Below are 18,029 nucleotides of genomic sequence, written 5' to 3'. Positions count from 1 at the left end.
AGAGCTTAGGAAAAAGCGCTGTAGGCCAGGCATGGTGGCTCACAGCTGTAATCCCAGCACTTTGGGAGGCCGAGGCGGGCAGATCGCTTGAGCTCAGGAGTTCGAGACCAGCCTGGGCCATGTGGTAAAACCCTGTCTCTACAAAAAAAAAAAAAAAAAAAAAAAAAAAAATGGCCGGTTGTGGTGCCTTGCCACTGTAATCACAGCTACTTGGGAGACTGAGGCAGGAGGATTGCTTGAGCCTAGGAGATGGAGGTTACAGTCAGCTGAGATCACACCACTGCACTCCAGCCTGGGCAACACAAGGAGACCCTGTCTCAAAAAAGGAAAAGAAAAATGGCACTGTAGTGTTAAATTGTTAAATTTGAATTGGAAATATCATTATGAATCATGATTTCAAAAATATATTTTCTAGCTCTGATTACTGAAAGAGCTAGAAGCATTGGGACCCAAAATGACACTGAGTACATCTAGTGCTCGGATTTGGTTTCTTTCTTTTTTTCTTTTTCTTTTTTTTTTTTTTTGAGATAAAGTCTTACTCTGTTGCCCAAGGTGGAGTACAGTGGCGCGAACTCAGCTCACTGCAACCTCCATTGCCCGGGTTCTCGCGATTCTCCTGCTTCAGCCTCCCAAGTAGCTGGGATCACAGGCACGCACCACCATGCCCAGCTCATTTTTGTATTTTTAGTAGAGACAGGGTTTCACTATGTTGGCCAGGCTGGTCTCAAACTCCTGACCTCATGATCTGCTTGCCTTGGTCTCCTAAAGTGCTGGGATTACAGGCATGAGCCACTGTGCCCAGCCTCAGATTTGGTTTCTAAAGGCCGTTTCCCAACATTCCCTAACAGGGATTCTTAGAGAAATTCTAGGTCTTGGGCAGGACGGGTACAGGTGAGCCTAAAGCAAGGATAGCTGGGGCAGACAGAGCAGGCATTGAGGGCTATGGTTGAAAGACCACAGGAGCTGGTCAAAGGGCTTCCACCTGGACAGTTTGAACATTGGAAAAAGAATGCAACTGATTGTAACACATTGATTAAGTAAAAATCCATGAGTGTAGGGTGATACCGAGATACAAGGAGAACGAAGACAGAAGGCCAGCTAAGAAATAGAAAAGTAATGACACAATTATCAAAATTATTATTATGTAAGCCCCAGCGTAAGTCTTAAATGTAAACTTTTTCACAGTAAAAGGATGGGAGAAAACAACTATATTAAGAGAAAAAAAAGGCAATGTTTTTGGTTCCTATGAAGCTTTAGTGTTTCATTATTTGATGGAAATCTCAGTCATGTTTTTGTAACCAAATCTGCTGGTACCACTTGAATTCTCAAGACTAGTCTTTTGATACTATAAATATTACAGGGTTATTTTATTATTATTATTATTATTATTATTATTATTATTTTCAGTTGCAAGATTTAATAAGAGTGAAAACAGGGCTCCCATACAAAGGGAGGTACAGGGTTATTATATAAAGTAATTAATTATTTCCAAGGAAAACATGTTATTTCAGTGATTTTCCTAGATTGAGATTCACTTCCTTTTTCTGAGCCCCCATCATGGGCCGGACACTGTGCTAGCCATTTCTACATGTATTACCTCACTTCTTTCTTATCGTAACCCTGAGAATTAGGTCAGATGAGGTGACTGAAGCTCAGAGAGGTCAGATACTGTGTCCAATGGCAAGCATCAGTAAGTGTGAAAATGAGGGTTCCAGACCAAGTCTTCTGGGCCCCAGGTCCTTTCCCTTCTCATAGCTCTTGTTCTGTCCCATGGATTAGCTCAGCAAGTAGCTTGTTGAAAACAAGGGGCTTGTTTTCAGGGTCTGTGAGAGAGGAAGGCATGAAAATACAAAGGTGGAACCAAGGAAGACCAGAGGGAGAGAAGAGCTACTTAGATGTCTCACAATAGTGTACATTTTGATTAAATGACATGCTTGGAGGAAATGTTCCTGAGTAGGTAAAAGCTGATATTTTGTTCTATTGGAAAAAAAAGTAAGCTAGAAGAAAACATAATTTGCTTCTTTTTTTCTCTCATATCAGAGGGAAGAGAGAAGACATTTATAGTTTCTAAAATACCCTTAGTAGTATAATTCTGTCATACTTAATATGTAAATGACTAGATCAAGGAGGAAGAGGGACGTGACTGCTTTTGGTACAAGGCAGAGGTCACACAAGCTTCTCCTGGAAAATGATCTGGGCTCCAATTGTACTCATGGTGGAAAATTTCAGGAGGCCACTGCAGTCAGCGGTGTTAACACTTTTAGCCTCATTTAATTTTTTAAAAACAAAACACCTAGGAATCAATTAACCGAAGTGTAATATATGTACGAGGAAAACTATCAAACACTGATGAAAGAACTTGAAGAGGACACAAAAGAATGAAAGGGTATTCCATGCTTATGGTTTGGAAGAATTAGTATTGTTAAAGTGGCAATACTACCCAAAGCAATTTACAGATTCAATGCAATCCTCTTAAAATATCAACGACATTCTTCACAGAAATACAAACAAACAAACAAAAAAAATTCGTAAAATTTATATGGAACCACAAAAGACTCTGAGTAGCCAAAGCAATCCTGAGCAAAAAGAACAAGGTGAAGTATCACATTACCTGACTTCAGAATATACTACAGAGTAACCCAATCAGCAGGATACTCACATCAAAACAGATGCATAGACCAGTGGAGCAGATTAGAAGATCCAGATATATATATCCATGCATTTGCAGCCAAAAAAGATGCCAAGAACATACAATGGAGAAAGAACAGTCCCTTCAAAAAAAATTGTTCTGGGGCCAGGTGCTGTGGCTCATGCCTATCATTCTAACCCTTTGGGAAGCTGAGGCGAGAGGATCACTTGAGGCTAGGAGTTTGAGACCAGCCTGGGCAACATGGCAAGACTCTATCTCTCCAAAAAAAAATTAGCCAAGTGTGGTGGCTTGTGCCTGTAGTCCCAGCTGCTAGGGAGGCTGAGGTGGGAGGATCACTTGAGCCCAGGAGTTGAAGACTGCAGTGAACTGTGATCATGCCACTGGACTCCAGCCTGGGCAAGAGAGTGAGACCCTGTCTCAAAAAAAATTGTGCTGGTAAATGGTTAACCATATGCAGAAAAATGAAAGACCCATATTTCTTACTATATATAAAAATCAAATCTAAATGGATTAAAGACTTAAGTCTAAGACCTGAAACTATGAAACTACTAGCAGAAAATGTTGGAGAAATGCTCCAGGACATTGGTCTGGGCAAAGATTTTTTTTTTATGTAAGACCTCAAAAGCACAGACAGCCAAAGGAAAAATAGACAAATGGGATTATGTCAAACTAAAAAGCTCCTGTTGCACAGCAAAAGAAACAGTTAACAAAGAGATAACCCACAGAATGGGAGAAAATACTTGCAATACTTGCAGATTAATCCATCTGACAAGGGATTAGTCACCAGAATTTGTAAGGAGCTCAAACAACTCAATAGCAAAAACCCAAATAATCCAATTTAAAAGTGGGCGAAAGATCTGAATAGACATTTCTCAAAAGAAGACATACAAATGGCCAACAGGCATATGAAAATGTGCTCAACATCATTGATCATCAGAGAAATGCAAATCAAAACCACAATGAGATATTTCACCCAAGTTAGAATGGCTTTTATCAAAAAGACAGGAATAACAGAGGCTGGCTGCTGGGCACGGTGGCCCATGCCTGTAATCCTAGTACTTTGGGAGGCCAAGGCAGGTGGATCACCTGAGGTCAGGAGTTCAAGACCAGCCTGGCCAACATGGTGAAACCCCGGTCTCTACTAAAAATACAAAAATTAGCTGGGCATGGTGGCGGGTGCCTATAATCCCAGGTGTTCAGGAGGCTGAGGCAGGAGAATCGCTCGAACCTGTAGGGCCGAGGTTGCAGTGAGCCAAGATTGCACCACTTCACTCCAGCCTGGGCGAAAGAGCAAAACTCTGTCTCAAAAACAACAACATCCAGCCTGGGCGACAGAGTGAGACTCCGTCTCAAAAAAACAAAAACAAAAACAAAAACAACAACCAAACAAAACAGAGGCTGGCCAGGATGTGGAGAAAGGGGAACCCTGGTATACTGTTGGTGGGAATGTAAATTAGTACAGTCATGATGGAAAACAGTATGGAGGTTCTTCAAAAATAAAATAAAATAAACTATCATATGCTCCACTACTGGATATATATTCAAAAGAAAGGAAATCAGTATATCAAAGAGATATCTGCACTTCCATGCTTATTGCAGCACTATTCACGATGGCCAAATATGGAATCAGCTGAAGTGTCCATCAGTGCAGATGTGCGCCACCACGCCTGGCCCTCTTTGTTGTATACTTTCATCTTTATTGACTAGTTCCCTCTTAAGTTTCCGATGAATAGAAAAATATGGATAATGGATAAAGAAAATTTTATGTATGTGTATATATATGTATATATAATATATATACACATACACACACAGTGAAATATTATTCAGCCATAAAAAGAATGAAATCCTGTCATTTGCAGCAGCATGGATGGAACTGGAAGACATGTAAGTGAAATAAGCTAAGAACAAAAAGACAAAGATTGCATGTTCTCACTTACATATGGAAGCTAAAATAGTGGATCTCATGAAGATAGAGAGTAGGTTGGTGGTTATCAGAGGCTGGGAAGGGTAGGAGGGAGAGGGGGATAAAAAGAGGTTGATTAATGGGTACAAATACACACTTAGAAGAAATAAGACTTGGTGTTCAGTAGATCAGGAGGGTGTCTGTAGTTGACACTAATCTATCGTATGTTTCAAAATAGCTAGAAGAGAATAATTCAGCCAAAGAAAAGAGAGATATTTAAGATAATTAGCCGGGCTGGTTGCTGTGGTCCATGCCTGTATTCCCAGCACGTTGGGAGGCTGAGACAGGAGGGTCGCTTGAGCCCAGGAGTTCCAGACCAGCTTGGCCAACATAGCGAAACATGGTCTCTACTAAGAATACAAAAATTAGCCAGGCGTGGTGGCATGTGCATGTAATCCCAGCTATGCAGGAGGCTGAGGCAGGAGAATCGCGGTGAACCTGGGAGGTGGAGGTTGCAGTAAGCCAAGATTGCGCCACTGCACTCCAGCTTGGGTGACAAAATGAGACTCTCTCTCAATATGATTGTATGAATGTATCAAATTATCACATGTACTCCCAAAATGTGTTCCCTAATAGGTATCAATTAAAAAATAAAATTAAAAATGTATTTTTACATATGTATGAATTTTGTGCATGCTCAGGAGCTAACTGGCTGATTTGATAGAAAACATACTTCTCTATTTCTTTACACTTGGGTAGCCATTTTCTCAAAGGTGTTCTATGGAAGTTCTGGCTGTAAACTTGGTCTCATTTAAGAGCCAACTGCCAATGAAGCCGTGCTAGGGCATTCTGCTTGTTTCCAGTGTCTTTTGATCACTTACTTCCCGAGGTTGATGTTTTGAAAGTGGATGTTAGAACCAGATTTCAGAGTTTCTGAACTTTGTCTTCATTCTGATTTAAAAGAAGTGAATTCTCCCGCTTTTCACCCATGTGGTTTTTTAAATCTTAGGAACAATCATTCTGAAAGTGGTTTCCTTTTTCCCTCCAGACAAGGCGCCTCTGTCGAAGAGCCTTCTGCTGGTCCCCAGTGCCCTCTCCCTCCTGCTAGCCCTCCTCCTGCCTCACTGCCAGAAGCTGTTTGTGTATGACCTCCACGCAGTCAAGAACGACTTCCAGGTGAGCTCTGCCTCTTTGGCCCCTTGGAGGAGAGAGGACAGTTTTTTTTTTTCTAGATTTGTTTTTTCTTCTTAGATTTGCTTTTCTTCCTGCTATTAGTTTCTCAAAGCCCCCAATTTGTAAGAAATATTTATTATTAATATTTCATTAAGTAACTTTTCTAGTTGTATTTATTGATTTTTCAGCAAAGCAGATAATAATGAAGCAATGGCAGTATTTCCTTTTATTAGGTACATTTATTTTCAGTTTCACTTTTTATTTAGAGAAGTGCAACTTATAACTTCAAGGGAATTAAAAACAATGTTAAATCTTTTTTTTAATGCCCAGTATGCATACTTAGCTTTGCCAAAACCTTGTCTCAATTTGAATGTTTGATGAGAGGAGCTAGGCTCTGTCAGCTGTATCAGATTGTGAATTTATGATAACTTTTACGGTGGTGGTTAAATGAAGTAAGAGATTTCTCTTGAGTTTCTGCTGTGGGAAAGAGCGGAAGTGCTTTTCAAGGTTTCTGGACTGATCTTGTTGAAAACGCTGGTGCTGGCTTCTTGTCTGTGAATTGGAGTGTTAGTGCACATTCTGGTATATGACTGCCACCCTTTCTTTGCTAAACACTTGGCCAGCCCATTTAAAGCATAATAATCCATTTCTTGAACACTGACACCTTTTCTTCATAGTCATGTAATTAATACCATTGCTCAGATTGGCTTCACCAACTTCCTGTGCAGGTCTTTCAGTTATTTATCCGTATTACTCATTTGTCAGAAGGTAGTATAGCTTCTGTATTATTTCAGTTGCTATAATGCAGTTGTTCTCAACCCTGGACACACATTAGAATCACCTGGAAAAACTTTAGAGCTCTGTCTGCATATCTATACTTATGTGAAGGTATAATTTATACCTAGATTTACATAAACCTACTATCTCACCCCAGAACAACTGAGTCACAGAGTCTGGTGGTGGTACCTGGTCATTGCTGTACATTTAAAAACAACCCCCCGGGGATTCTAGTGTATGGGTGGCTTTGAAGACCACTAATGTAAGGGCCCCCGGGCCTTGGGTTGATACCTTCCTAATTTCTGGAGTTAATTTGGTTCGTTTGGCTAAACTCACTCTGTGGACATCTGTGCTTTAAAGGTGGTGACCTGCTTGGATGGAAGAGGACCGACCACCCTTCTGTCCAGGAATGGAAATACCCACTTCCACATTAACACTGTTAAAACACCTAAGAGGCTGTCAGTGTATATTCATGAGAGATACGGGAGTTTCAGTTCTGCCTTGGGAAATCTAAACACGCACATACATGTAAGAACGTGATTCTGTAGGTCACAGGTGTACATGACATCCTTGGGGGGTGATAAAGGAAGTAGGCACCAGTATTGGGGGAATACCTCCAGAGAGTCTTAGGGATGTGAGCTTTCAGTTTGGTCTGAAAGAAGGGATGACTGTTCGTTAGCAATGAAGAGAAGGAAGGGCATTTTACTTCAGGAAGTAACATGAATTTCAGACCTTTAGGAGTGTGGTATAGGAAGCATGCTTTGAGGCAAACCCAGGTTTTGAGGCAAACCCAGAATTAGATTGGAGAAGTCCAGGAGGTCTCAGATAATGAAGGGCTTTATTTTGTAAGTTCTGAACCTCCAGATTTTGGCAATTAATGCAGAGGTACAATCAGGTTTCTTTAGGTTGAGTTGCAGAAGCAGTGCTTTGCTGAGTGCAAGCCTGTAGCCAGTTACCAGTCTTTAGGGGACATTCACCTGTATAATAATATGCAGTGGTTCATTCTTATACCAGCTCTCATAGTTTTGTGTCCTTGAGCATCATTGCAACACATAAATTATTTAAAACTGTAGCTAGCAGCTTTATTTTCATTAACTGAAGAAAAATGGGGTTCTGGAAATGCAGTTTGTTATATCTTACTAATTACAAAGTTTCAATTTCCTTAATCCCCAGATGTTCTTAGTGGCTCTCAGAGCTTATGCCTGAGTAGAGTATTTTCATTGTAATATTAAATGTGGGGATAGAGGACTTGGAGCTGCCTCTTATGGTTTTTGAATCTGGTGTTTGCTGCGGAGATGACAGTCATCATCATCTGCCATTGGTAAAGTACTTTGTGCTCTCATGTGTACTGCCTCATTGATCATATTGATAGAGGTGTATGCTGCCTAAAGTTTCAGTGTGACTCTGGTACTGTTTCTCCTTGAGCCCAGCTATGGCCTCAGCACAGCCTTGTAGGCAGCCATCCCCAGGTCAGCTGGGCTGGCAGGTGAAATGAACTCTGGTGGCCAGTACAGTCACGACAAAGACTCTGCCTGGTGTCTTGCTTGGAGTAGGGACATATGTGAAATGTTTTGACAGTTGATATGGTCAGACTTCTCATTTGTATTCTTATTTCTGTTGGCAAGAGCACAGATTGTGTGACTTTAGACAGATAGTTTCTCTGTGCCTCTTTTTCCTTAAGACAGTTGGCTGGATGTGGTGGTTCAGACCTGTAATCTCAGCACCTTGGGAGGCCAAGGCTTGCGAATGGATTGCTTGAGCCCAGGAGTTCAAGACCAGCCTGGGCAACATGGCAAAGCACCATCTCTACAAAAAATACAAAAATTAGATGGGTGTGGTGGTGCACACCTGTAGTCCCAGCTATTCAGGAGGCTGAGGTGCGAGTATTGAATCAGTCCAGAGGGTTGAGCCTGCAGTGAGATGTGATCACGTCAGTGCACTACAGCCTGGGCAACAGAGTGAGACCCTGTCTCAAAAAAAAAAGAAAAGAGTTAATATTACCAATGTTCGCAGCAGCATTATTCACAATAGCAAAAAGGTAGAAACCCAAATGCCTATTAACAGATAAATGGATAAACAAAATGTGGTGTATACATACCATAGAATATTATTCAACTATAAATGAGAATGAGATTGATACATGCTTTACTATGAACCTTGAAAATACTATGCAAAGTGAAATGAGCAAATGCAAAAGGACAAATATGTGACCTTACTTACATGAGGTATCAAGTATAAGCAAATTCATAGAGACATTAAGTAGAATGGTGTTTCCTGTGGCTGTGGGGAGAGGGAACAGGAAATTAGCATGGCGTTTCTGTCTAGGATGATGAAGAGTTCTGGAAATAGATAGTGGTGATGATTGTACAATATTGTGAATTTGCTTAATACCACCGAATTGTATACTCAGTAGTTAAAATTACAACTTTTGTATCTGTTTTACCACAATAAAAATACAAAGAAAAATTGTCATTAATATTTGTTTTACCTATCTCATAAGGTCATTGTGAAGGGGAAATAAGATTAGGATGTTTTCAAATGTCATTGGGATTATCTTTAAAAATCTGAAAAATGTTTAAGCAGACTCAAAAATAGGCTTTTGAGTAGCTCTTTTTTTTGTGTGTGTGTGTCCCCTTATATGTTTTTACGCAACCGGAAGTTGGGTGAAACAGTGATTTAAATAAACTAATATTTCAAACCTAGTCATATTTAGCAACAGTTGCCGTAAATTACTTTGCATAGTTGCTCTGAAGTAGGTTGATGATTAAAATTAAGCTCAGAAATGTATATTTTTGAGTTTATACCTAAGTTGTTTTTCAGTTACACCTTTGTCTTATTCAGTAGCATAATAATGAACATTTGTTAGCCTTTCATTCTAGCTTATGTATATACTTTTTAAAATCTTACTAAACACAATCCTAAAATTTCTTATAGGCAGTTTTCTGTTATCTTAATGAGAATATGTTTTCTTATAAGCACAAAAAAATTCAAGTACCTTTCGTGCCACTGTTGGAAGGAATTTTTACTGTGAGAGACTTGAGCTCAGAGAACATACATGTATAATGTTCCTTTTGTGTGTGCATTATGATTTTGTTTAGACTATTAAAAATAGACAGTATAAACATAACAAATTTGCTAAGGAAGAGATCCGAACAAATTTTACTCTTGTTTGTTGTTCTTTTTTAAATCCCCATCTAGATTTGGAGGTTGATATGTGGAAGAATAATTTGCCTTGATTTGAAAGATACTTTCTGCAGTAGTCTGCTTATTTATAATTTTAGGATATTTGAAAGAAGATATGGAAGCAGAAAATTTGCAGTAAGTTTTTATGTCTTTTGTCTTTGCCACTTAGGCTATAGAAAAAAATTTTGTTTAAATGGATTTTACTTTGTTAAACTTGGTGTTATTATTTACAGTTTTTTTAAAATTATACTATTCTGTATCTGATTTGAGGCATATGGGCATTAACCAAAGAAAATTTTAGAATAGCATAATAATAATAGTGATAATGATAATATATAGTATTAGTTGTGAACAGCTAATACAAATTTTAATACTTTGACTTTAATAAAATTATAATTTATTTTGCTTAGTGGTTTGTGTTTTACTTGTTAAAAATATATCTTCAACCTACTTAAAAATTATGGATGTTAATACATTTGAGCAATATGGGTTTACTCTGCCGATTTTCGAAAGTCTATTTTAATAAAAACAATTACTTTTGAATATATATATACACACACACATACATACAAATACATACCTCTGAGCTGATTCTAGTTGAATAAATGTTAGTTTATTTTTAGGAGACTCATCTCTATAATTTTTCTGCTGTTTTATCTTGTAGTCCTTTTTGCTGGGTTCCTGGGTTTTGTCAGCCTTATTTGACTTTCTCCTCGTCGAAGCTATGCAGTATTTCTTGGGCATCACTGCAGCTAGTAATTTGCCTTCTGGATTGTAAGTAGCACTTAAAGATTGACTTAATTTAGAACAACTTGAATGTGATTTAAAGTGTTATATGTGAAAGTCAGTAAAAGAATATTTTAAACTTTTAGATATAGTAAAATTGATTTTATATGTAAAAAGCCTAATCTATGCCTACATTTTTATTATGTTCTTGAAATATAATCAATTTTATATTCTTTCTTTAAAATTTATTTTACTTTTTTTTTTGAGACAGAGTCTCGCTCTGTCACCCAGGCTGGAGTGCATTGGTGTGACCTCGGCTGACCACAACCTCCACCTCCTGGGTTCAAGTGATTCTCCTGCCTTAGCCTCCCAAGTAGCTGGGACTACAGGTGCGTGCCACCATGCCCAGCTAATTTTTGTAGTTTTTAGTAGAGATGGGGTTTCGCCATGTTGGCCAGGCTGGTCTCAAACTCCTGACCTCAGGTGATCCATCCTCCTTGGCCTCCCAGAGTGCTTGAGCCACCGTGTGAGCCACCGCGCCCAGCCACATTCTTTTTTTAGCTTTGAAATGTTGTGTTTTAGAGAATTTTAAGTGAATTTCCTATTCTGATCCTGATAGAATTAGTTTTGTGTGTTTTTATAGTGAAATGTGTCTTTGTAATTTTATGAACTAAACACAAAAATATAGTTTCATTAGATTAGGAAACAAAATTAATTTGTATGAAGTTAGGCTTCTGAAGAATAATTTTTAAAAGCTGATAATGTTTTATACGTTTCCATCAAACATAAAACAAAGCCAGTGTATAGGTTATAACTTTGTAGACAACCTGCAGTGGCCAACCCACTCAGAATTTGTGTGCTTTCATATTGCGTTGATCTTCTTTTAAAAAAAAAATCATGTATTAGTGTGTGAAATAACTAGATTCTGGGAGCAGAGTTGACAGAGCGAGACTCCATCTCAAACAAACAAACAAACAAACAAACAGGCCAGGCGTGGTAACAGCCCGTAATTGATGGTAGCAAAGCTTCAAATACGGGCTCACGCCTGTAATTCCAGCACTTTGGGAGGCTGAGGTGGGCGGATCACGAGGTCAGGAGTTCGAGATCAGACTGGTCAATATGGTGAAACCCCGTCTCTACTAAAAATACAAAAATTAGTCAGGCATGGTGGCGTGCACCTGTAGTCCCAGCTGCTCAGGAGGCTGAGGCAGAAGAATCGCTTGAACCTGGGAGGCAGAGGTTTCAGTGAGCTGAGATCACACCACTGCTCTTCAGCCTGGGCGAAAGAGTGAGACTCCCTCTCAAAAAACAAAAAACCCCCCAAAAACCATGTATTAGTGTGTGAAATAATCAGAATCTAGGAGCAGAGTTGTTAGCACATGTAAATGACCTCCAAGCATCTGAACAAAGTATCTGAGACACTATTTGGGAAATGAGATAGTATGAAATATAGATACCAGATATTTAAAATTCTGTGTGTACTATCTTCAGTCTTTTAATTTTAAATATGTGTTTTGAGAACTATTAAGCTACTGTATGTATCTTGATTCAAATTCACTTTGGATCCCTATTTTAAAATTATAATTAGTGTTCTAATAGCTTTCGTACCTGTTAATTTTTATTTATTGTTAATATTTACAGTGTTACTCCCTTTTGTGAATTATAATTGCTGTGAATATCCATGAATGTTGACCTTTAGCTGTTTTAATAATGTATGATTCTGAATAATGTTTGAATGGAGACATAAAATTCTGTGTCAGAATTAGCATGAAGTTTGAATTCCACAGGTGGTCATTGTAATTAGACTGAGAAGTTAAAGTTGAGTATTCTGTTATTGGGGAAAATAGTGTTGACATCAGGAATGATTCCACGTTGACTCAGGGAAGCAGCAGCATTGCTAAATCATAATTTTTCCCCAAAACATCTCCTATCAGGCCATTTCTTTTTCGTTCCCTGTATAGCCTGCTGAGTGATGGGAGGTATGTGTGTCTGTGTTAGAATGAACTTTGGAGCTGGATAGTAACTTAGCATTAATTCTTATTTACACTGTCTCCCTGTCTTCTTTTTCCTGCTGCACATAGAGTTGAATGACAGTAGAACTTTTGTATTCATTTATTTAATTATGGAATCCTATTAACTTGTGCATAAAAAGAAGATTGATTCAATTTTGAAGTTGGCGGGAATAGTTTTGCTTACTCTCAGAGGAGGGAAGGGATTTACCTACTTAAATCTCAGTTTGTAGCAAGAGTTACAAACTTGAATAAGTTGAAAAGTTATAGCATCCCCTTTGAAAGACACTATAAATGTTAATTCAGCCATCTCCTGAATAAGAATATATTTCTCTTCCTTTTCAAGTCACAAACATAGTATATAGTATGACTTTTTTAAATCTTGAGGCTTTCTCAAACATAGACTTTTTGGAACACAATAAACTTTGTATTCTGTAAATATATCTCTTAAAAACATTTTTATTAGTATTACTTTTTGGTAGAGAAAAGGTTTTGCTATGTTGTCTAGGCTGATCTTGAATTCCTGGGCTCAAGTGATCCTCCTTTCTTGGCCTCCCAGAGTGCTGGGATTGCAGGTGTGAGCCGCTGTACCCAGCCACAAATATATCTTTTATTGATGATAGCAAAGCTTCAAAAACTAAAGAGAGGAAACTACTGTTTGTTTGTTTGTTTTTTCCAAATCAGTGTACTTCATGGACACAGGGAGGGGAACATCACACACTGGGGGCTGTCTGTGGGTGAGGGGCAAGGAGAGGGAGAGCATTAGGACAAATACCTAATGCATGCGAGGCTTAAAACCTAGATGATGGGTCAGTAGGTGCAGCAAACCACCATGGCACATGTATACCTCTGTTTAACAAACCTGCACATTCTGCACATGTATCCCGGAACTTAAAGTAAAATAAAAATATGTGCTTTACAGCTTTCAATGTTTTTCGCCTAACATCTAATACTTTTCTTTCCCATCAGGACCAAATTTTTCTGCACTCTTCTACAGTTCTTTACTTCCTATTTAATTATCTCTTTTTTTTTTTTTCTTCACCTCACCACTACAGGAACTTCTCTTATAAAGGTCACCAGTGGCCACCTAATTTCTAAAGCCACTGGCCATCTTCTTTAACCTTTCAGTAGCACATTAAATGCTTTTAACCTCTCCTTATTTCATGAAACCACCTGCTCTCGTGAGTCCCACACACTGCTCCTTGCTAGTTCTTTTTGACCTTAGTTACTGCGTGCAGCTCTTTTCTCAAACGTTTTGGACTATCTTGCGCACTTTCTTGATTTCAACTACAGTGAACATGTATTGTTTGCTTCCAAGCTCTCTATTTCCAACCCACACTACTTTCTTATTCTGTTGCCCAGATCATAGCTCACTGTAACTTCAAACTCCTGGGTTCAAGTAATCCTCCTAGCTCAGCCTCCTGAGTAGCTGTGACTATAGGTGTGCCACCATGACCAACTAATTTTTTTTTTTTTTGAGACAGAGTTTCACTCTTGCTGCCCAGGCTGCAGTGCAATGGCGCGATCTCTGCTCACTGCAACCTCCACCTCCCTGGTTCAAGTGGTTCTCCTGCCTCAGCCTCCTGAGTGGCTGGGTTTGCCACCATGCCAGGCTAATTTTTTTGTAATTTTAATAGGACAGAGTTTCACCATATTGGTCAGGCCGGTCATGAACTCCTGATATCAGGTGATCCACCTTGCCTTTGGCCTCCCCAAGTGCTGGGATTATAGGCATGAGCCACCGTGTCCGGCCATTTTTTTTTTTTTTTTTAGTTTGTTTGTGTGTGTTTTTTTTTTTTTGTAGAGATGGGGTCTTGTTATTTTACCCAGGCTGGTCTCAAACTTCTGGCCTCCAGTGATCCTCCTGCCTTGGCCTTCCAAAGTGCTGGGATTATAGGCATGACCACCATGTCTGGTCTAGAGTCTTACTTCCTAATTATTTATAGACTCAAAGAAAACTCATGTTCAGAAGGTCTCCTCTCTTCTGGCCTTCTCTCTATCCTCTTCCCCTCTTTCTTCTTATTTTAGTTAGTAGCATCTACCCAGAGTCATGCAAGCTGGAAATCTTTCATTTTGCTTGTCAATGGGGTAGGTCACTGAGTCTTAGTTTTTATTTTTTGAAATTTGAACTTTCAGATTCAAGGGGTACACATGAAGGTTTGTTATATGAGTATATTGCATGATGCTGAGGTTTGGGGTACAGATGGTCCCGTCACCCAGGTAGTGAGTGTAGTTTCCAGTAGTTAGTTTTTCAACCCTTGCTCCCTTCCCTTCTTCCCCCTCTAATAGTCCTCCGTGTCTATGGCTGCCATCTTGATGTCCATGTGTACCCAGTGTTTAGCTCCCACTTTTAAGTGAGTTCGTGTGGTATTTGGTTTTCTGTTCCTGCATTAATTTATTTAGGATAATGGCCTCCAACTGCATCCATGTTGCTGCAAAGGACATGATTTCATTCTTTTTTGTGGCTGTATCATATTCCATGGTGCATATGTACCATATTTTCTTTATCCAGTCCATTGTTGATGGGCACTTAGGTTGATTCCATGTCTTTGCTATTGTGAATAGGTCTGCGATGAACATGTGAGTGCATGTGTCTTTTTGGTAGAATGATTTATTTTCTTTTGGCTATGTACTCAGTAGTTGGATTGTTGGGTTGAATGGTAGTCCTGTTTTAAGTTCTTTGAGAAATCTCCAAACTGCTTTCCATAGTGGCTGAACTAATTGACATTCCCACCAACAGTGTATAAGAGTTCCCTTTTCTCACTTATATACAACAGTGTATAAGTTTCCCTTTTCTTCCCAGATCTCCCTAGCATCTGTTGTTTTTTTGGCTTTTTAGTAGCCATTCTGACTGATGTGAGATGGTATCTCATTGTGGTTTTGATTTGCATTTGATGATTACCGTTGAGCATTTTTTCTTGTGTGTTGGCCACTTGTGTGTCTTCTTTTGAAAAGTATCTGTTTGTGTCTTTTGCCCACTTTTTAATGGGGTTGTTTTGTGCTTGTTGAATCAAGTTCCTTGTAGATTCTGGATATTAGACCTTTGTCAGATGCAGTTTGTAAGCATTTTCTCCCATTTTATAGGTTGTTTACTCCGTTGATAGTTTATTTTGCTGCGCAGAAGCTCTTTAGTTTAAATGGGTCCCGTTTGTCAATTTTAGTTTTCATTGCAATTGCTTTTGAGGACTTAGTCACAAATTCTTTCCCAAGGCCGATGTCCAGAGTGGTGTTTCCTAGGTTTTCTTCTAGGATTCTTATAGTTTGAGGTCTTACATTTGTATCTTTAATCCATCTTGAGTTAATTTTTGTATGTGGTGCAAGGTAGGGGTATAGTTTCATTCTTCTGCATATGACTAGCCAGCTATCCTAGCACCATTAATTGAATAGGGAATCCTTTCACCACTGTTTATTTTTGTGAACTTTGTTGAAGGTCAGATGGCTGTAGGTGTGAGGCTTTATTTCTGGGTTCTCTATTTTGTTCCACTGGTCTATATGTCTGTTTTTGTACCAGTACTATGCTGTTTTGCTTACTGTAGCCTTATAGTCTGAAGTTGGGTAATATGATGCCTCTGGCTTTGTTTTATTCTTTGCTTTTTTGCTTAGGATTGCCTTGGCTATTTGGGCTCTTTTTTTGGTTCTATATGAATTTTAGAATAATTTTTTCTAATTCTGTGAAAAATGACATTGTAGTTTGCTAGGAATAGCCTTGAATCTGTAGATTGCTTTGGACAGTATGGCCATTTTAATGATATCAGTTGTTTCAGTCCATGAGAATGGAATGCTTTTTCCATTTGTTTGTGTCATCTTTGATTTTTTTTCGTTTTTCTTTTTTTTTTTTTTTTTGAGACGGAGTCTCACTCTGTCACGCAGGCTGGAGAGCAGTGGCGCGATCTTGGCTCACTGCAGCCTCCGCCTCCCAGATTCAAGCGATTTTCCTGCCTCAGTCTCCTGAGTAGTTGGGATTACAGGCACGTGCCACCATGCCTGGCTATTTTTTTTTTTTTTTTTTTTTGTATTTTTTAGTAGAGACGGGATTTCACTGTGCTAGCCAGGATGGTCTCGATCTCCTGACCTTGGGATCAGCCTAGCCTGCCTTTGCCTCCCAAAGTGCTGGGCTTATGGGCATGAGCCACCACGCCTGGCCATCTTTGATTTTTTTCAGCAATGTTTTGTAGTTCTTGTAGAGATCTTTTACCTTCCTGGTTAGATGTATTCCTAGGTATCTTTTTTTGTGTGTGTGTGGCTATTGTAAATGGGGTTGTGTTCTTGGTTTGACTCTCAGCTTGAACTAAGTTATTGGTGTATAGAAATACTACTACTGATCTTTCTTCATTGATTTGGTATCCTGAAATTCTAGAGAAGTTGTTTCTTGATTCCTGGAGCCTTTTGGCAGAGTCTTTAGGGTTTTCTAGGTATAGAATCATATCGTCAGTAAAGAGAGATGGTTTGAGCTTTCCTATTTGGATGCCTTTTCTTTCTTTCTCTTGCCTAGTTGCTCTGGCTAGGACTTCTGGCACTGAGTCTTAGTAATGCAAAGTCCTGAATAACTCATTCATTCATCCCTTCGTCTCTACTTCTACTGTCATTGTTATCCCAGTCTCAACTCTTACATCTTTTATTGTCTACTTTTTTACAGTAATTCTCTAGTTTCCCTGTGAATTTCAAAGCATTCCATACAATGCTGTCAGAAGTTATCTTTCTAAAATGCAGGCTTAACCACACTAGTTCTTTTAAAAACCCTCAAATTCTCATATCCATCAGAATAAAAGTCAGATTCCTCCAAGATGCTATCCAGGCAGTCTGGAATAGTGGAAATAGCACAGTCTTTGCCATCAGACAGACCAGATTTGAGATTCCAGCTCTGCCACTTACTAGTTATGTGAAATCTTGAGCAAGTTACTTCTCTCAAGCTCCATTTCCTGAGCTCAGTTTATAGATGACCCTCACATGTCAACGGTGGGGTTTCTGTGCTTCAAAGGGTAGCCCCGAGAATTAAAGAAGCTGTCTTACATCAAGCTTCTAGAAACAAGCGTATACCCCTTCCATGTATTGTTTTTCTTAAGAGAGAAGGTCTTGCCATGTTATCCAGGCTGGCCTTGAACTCCTAGGCTCAAGCCCAGTCCTCCCACCTGAGCCTCCTGAGTAGCTGGGATTATAGGCATGTGCTACTATGCCCAGCTCTTCTTTCCTTTCAGAGCCCTCCTCGTCTGACCACCAGCTAGTCTCAAACCACTTTCCAACTGGTCATCCAGCTTTCTTCGCTTGCTACGCATTTGCATTCTCAATGCCTACTTGGTTTGCTTTCTGCTTCCTTTTGCCCTTTGGCAGATTGCCCTTACATGTGTATTACAGCACATGTATTAATTATCTCTATTAGTATTTATTATATTACCTTGTCATTGTCTGTGCCTTCTAGGCTACCCACTGACTCTTTAAGGGAGAACCAAGTTTCACTTTATGTGCTCATTGCCCTACATTCAGTAATGGTGAAGGGCAAGCAAGCCTTGATTACAGTGTGGCCCCACTAAGACTGTAAGGGAAGGCCTTTGAACCACAGACTTGTTCATTTCTTTTTCTAGTGCTTTGCATAGAAATTGTAGCTGAC

At 39.2% G+C, this 18,029-nt stretch overlaps 1 protein-coding gene across 1 annotated transcript in view; it reads left to right on the top strand.

The window, feature by feature from the left end:
• The window catches only part of UBAC2 (UBA domain containing 2), a 188,629-nt gene that overhangs the window by 33,494 nt on the left and 137,106 nt on the right, over positions 1-18,029 (top strand). The window contains exons 2-4 of the mRNA XM_010368522.2: positions 5,605-5,732; positions 9,705-9,824; positions 10,354-10,463. Of these exons, the coding sequence (XP_010366824.1) occupies positions 5,605-5,732; positions 9,705-9,824; positions 10,354-10,463 (358 nt within the window). The remainder of the gene's footprint in view (positions 1-5,604; positions 5,733-9,704; positions 9,825-10,353; positions 10,464-18,029) is intronic.

Source organism: Rhinopithecus roxellana, chromosome 18 (genome assembly GCF_007565055.1).
Source record: "Rhinopithecus roxellana isolate Shanxi Qingling chromosome 18, ASM756505v1, whole genome shotgun sequence".
Classification (NCBI taxonomy): Eukaryota; Metazoa; Chordata; class Mammalia; order Primates; family Cercopithecidae; genus Rhinopithecus; species Rhinopithecus roxellana.
Note: the sequence above shows the minus strand (reverse complement) of the source record. Positions and strands in the feature narration are given on the sequence as shown.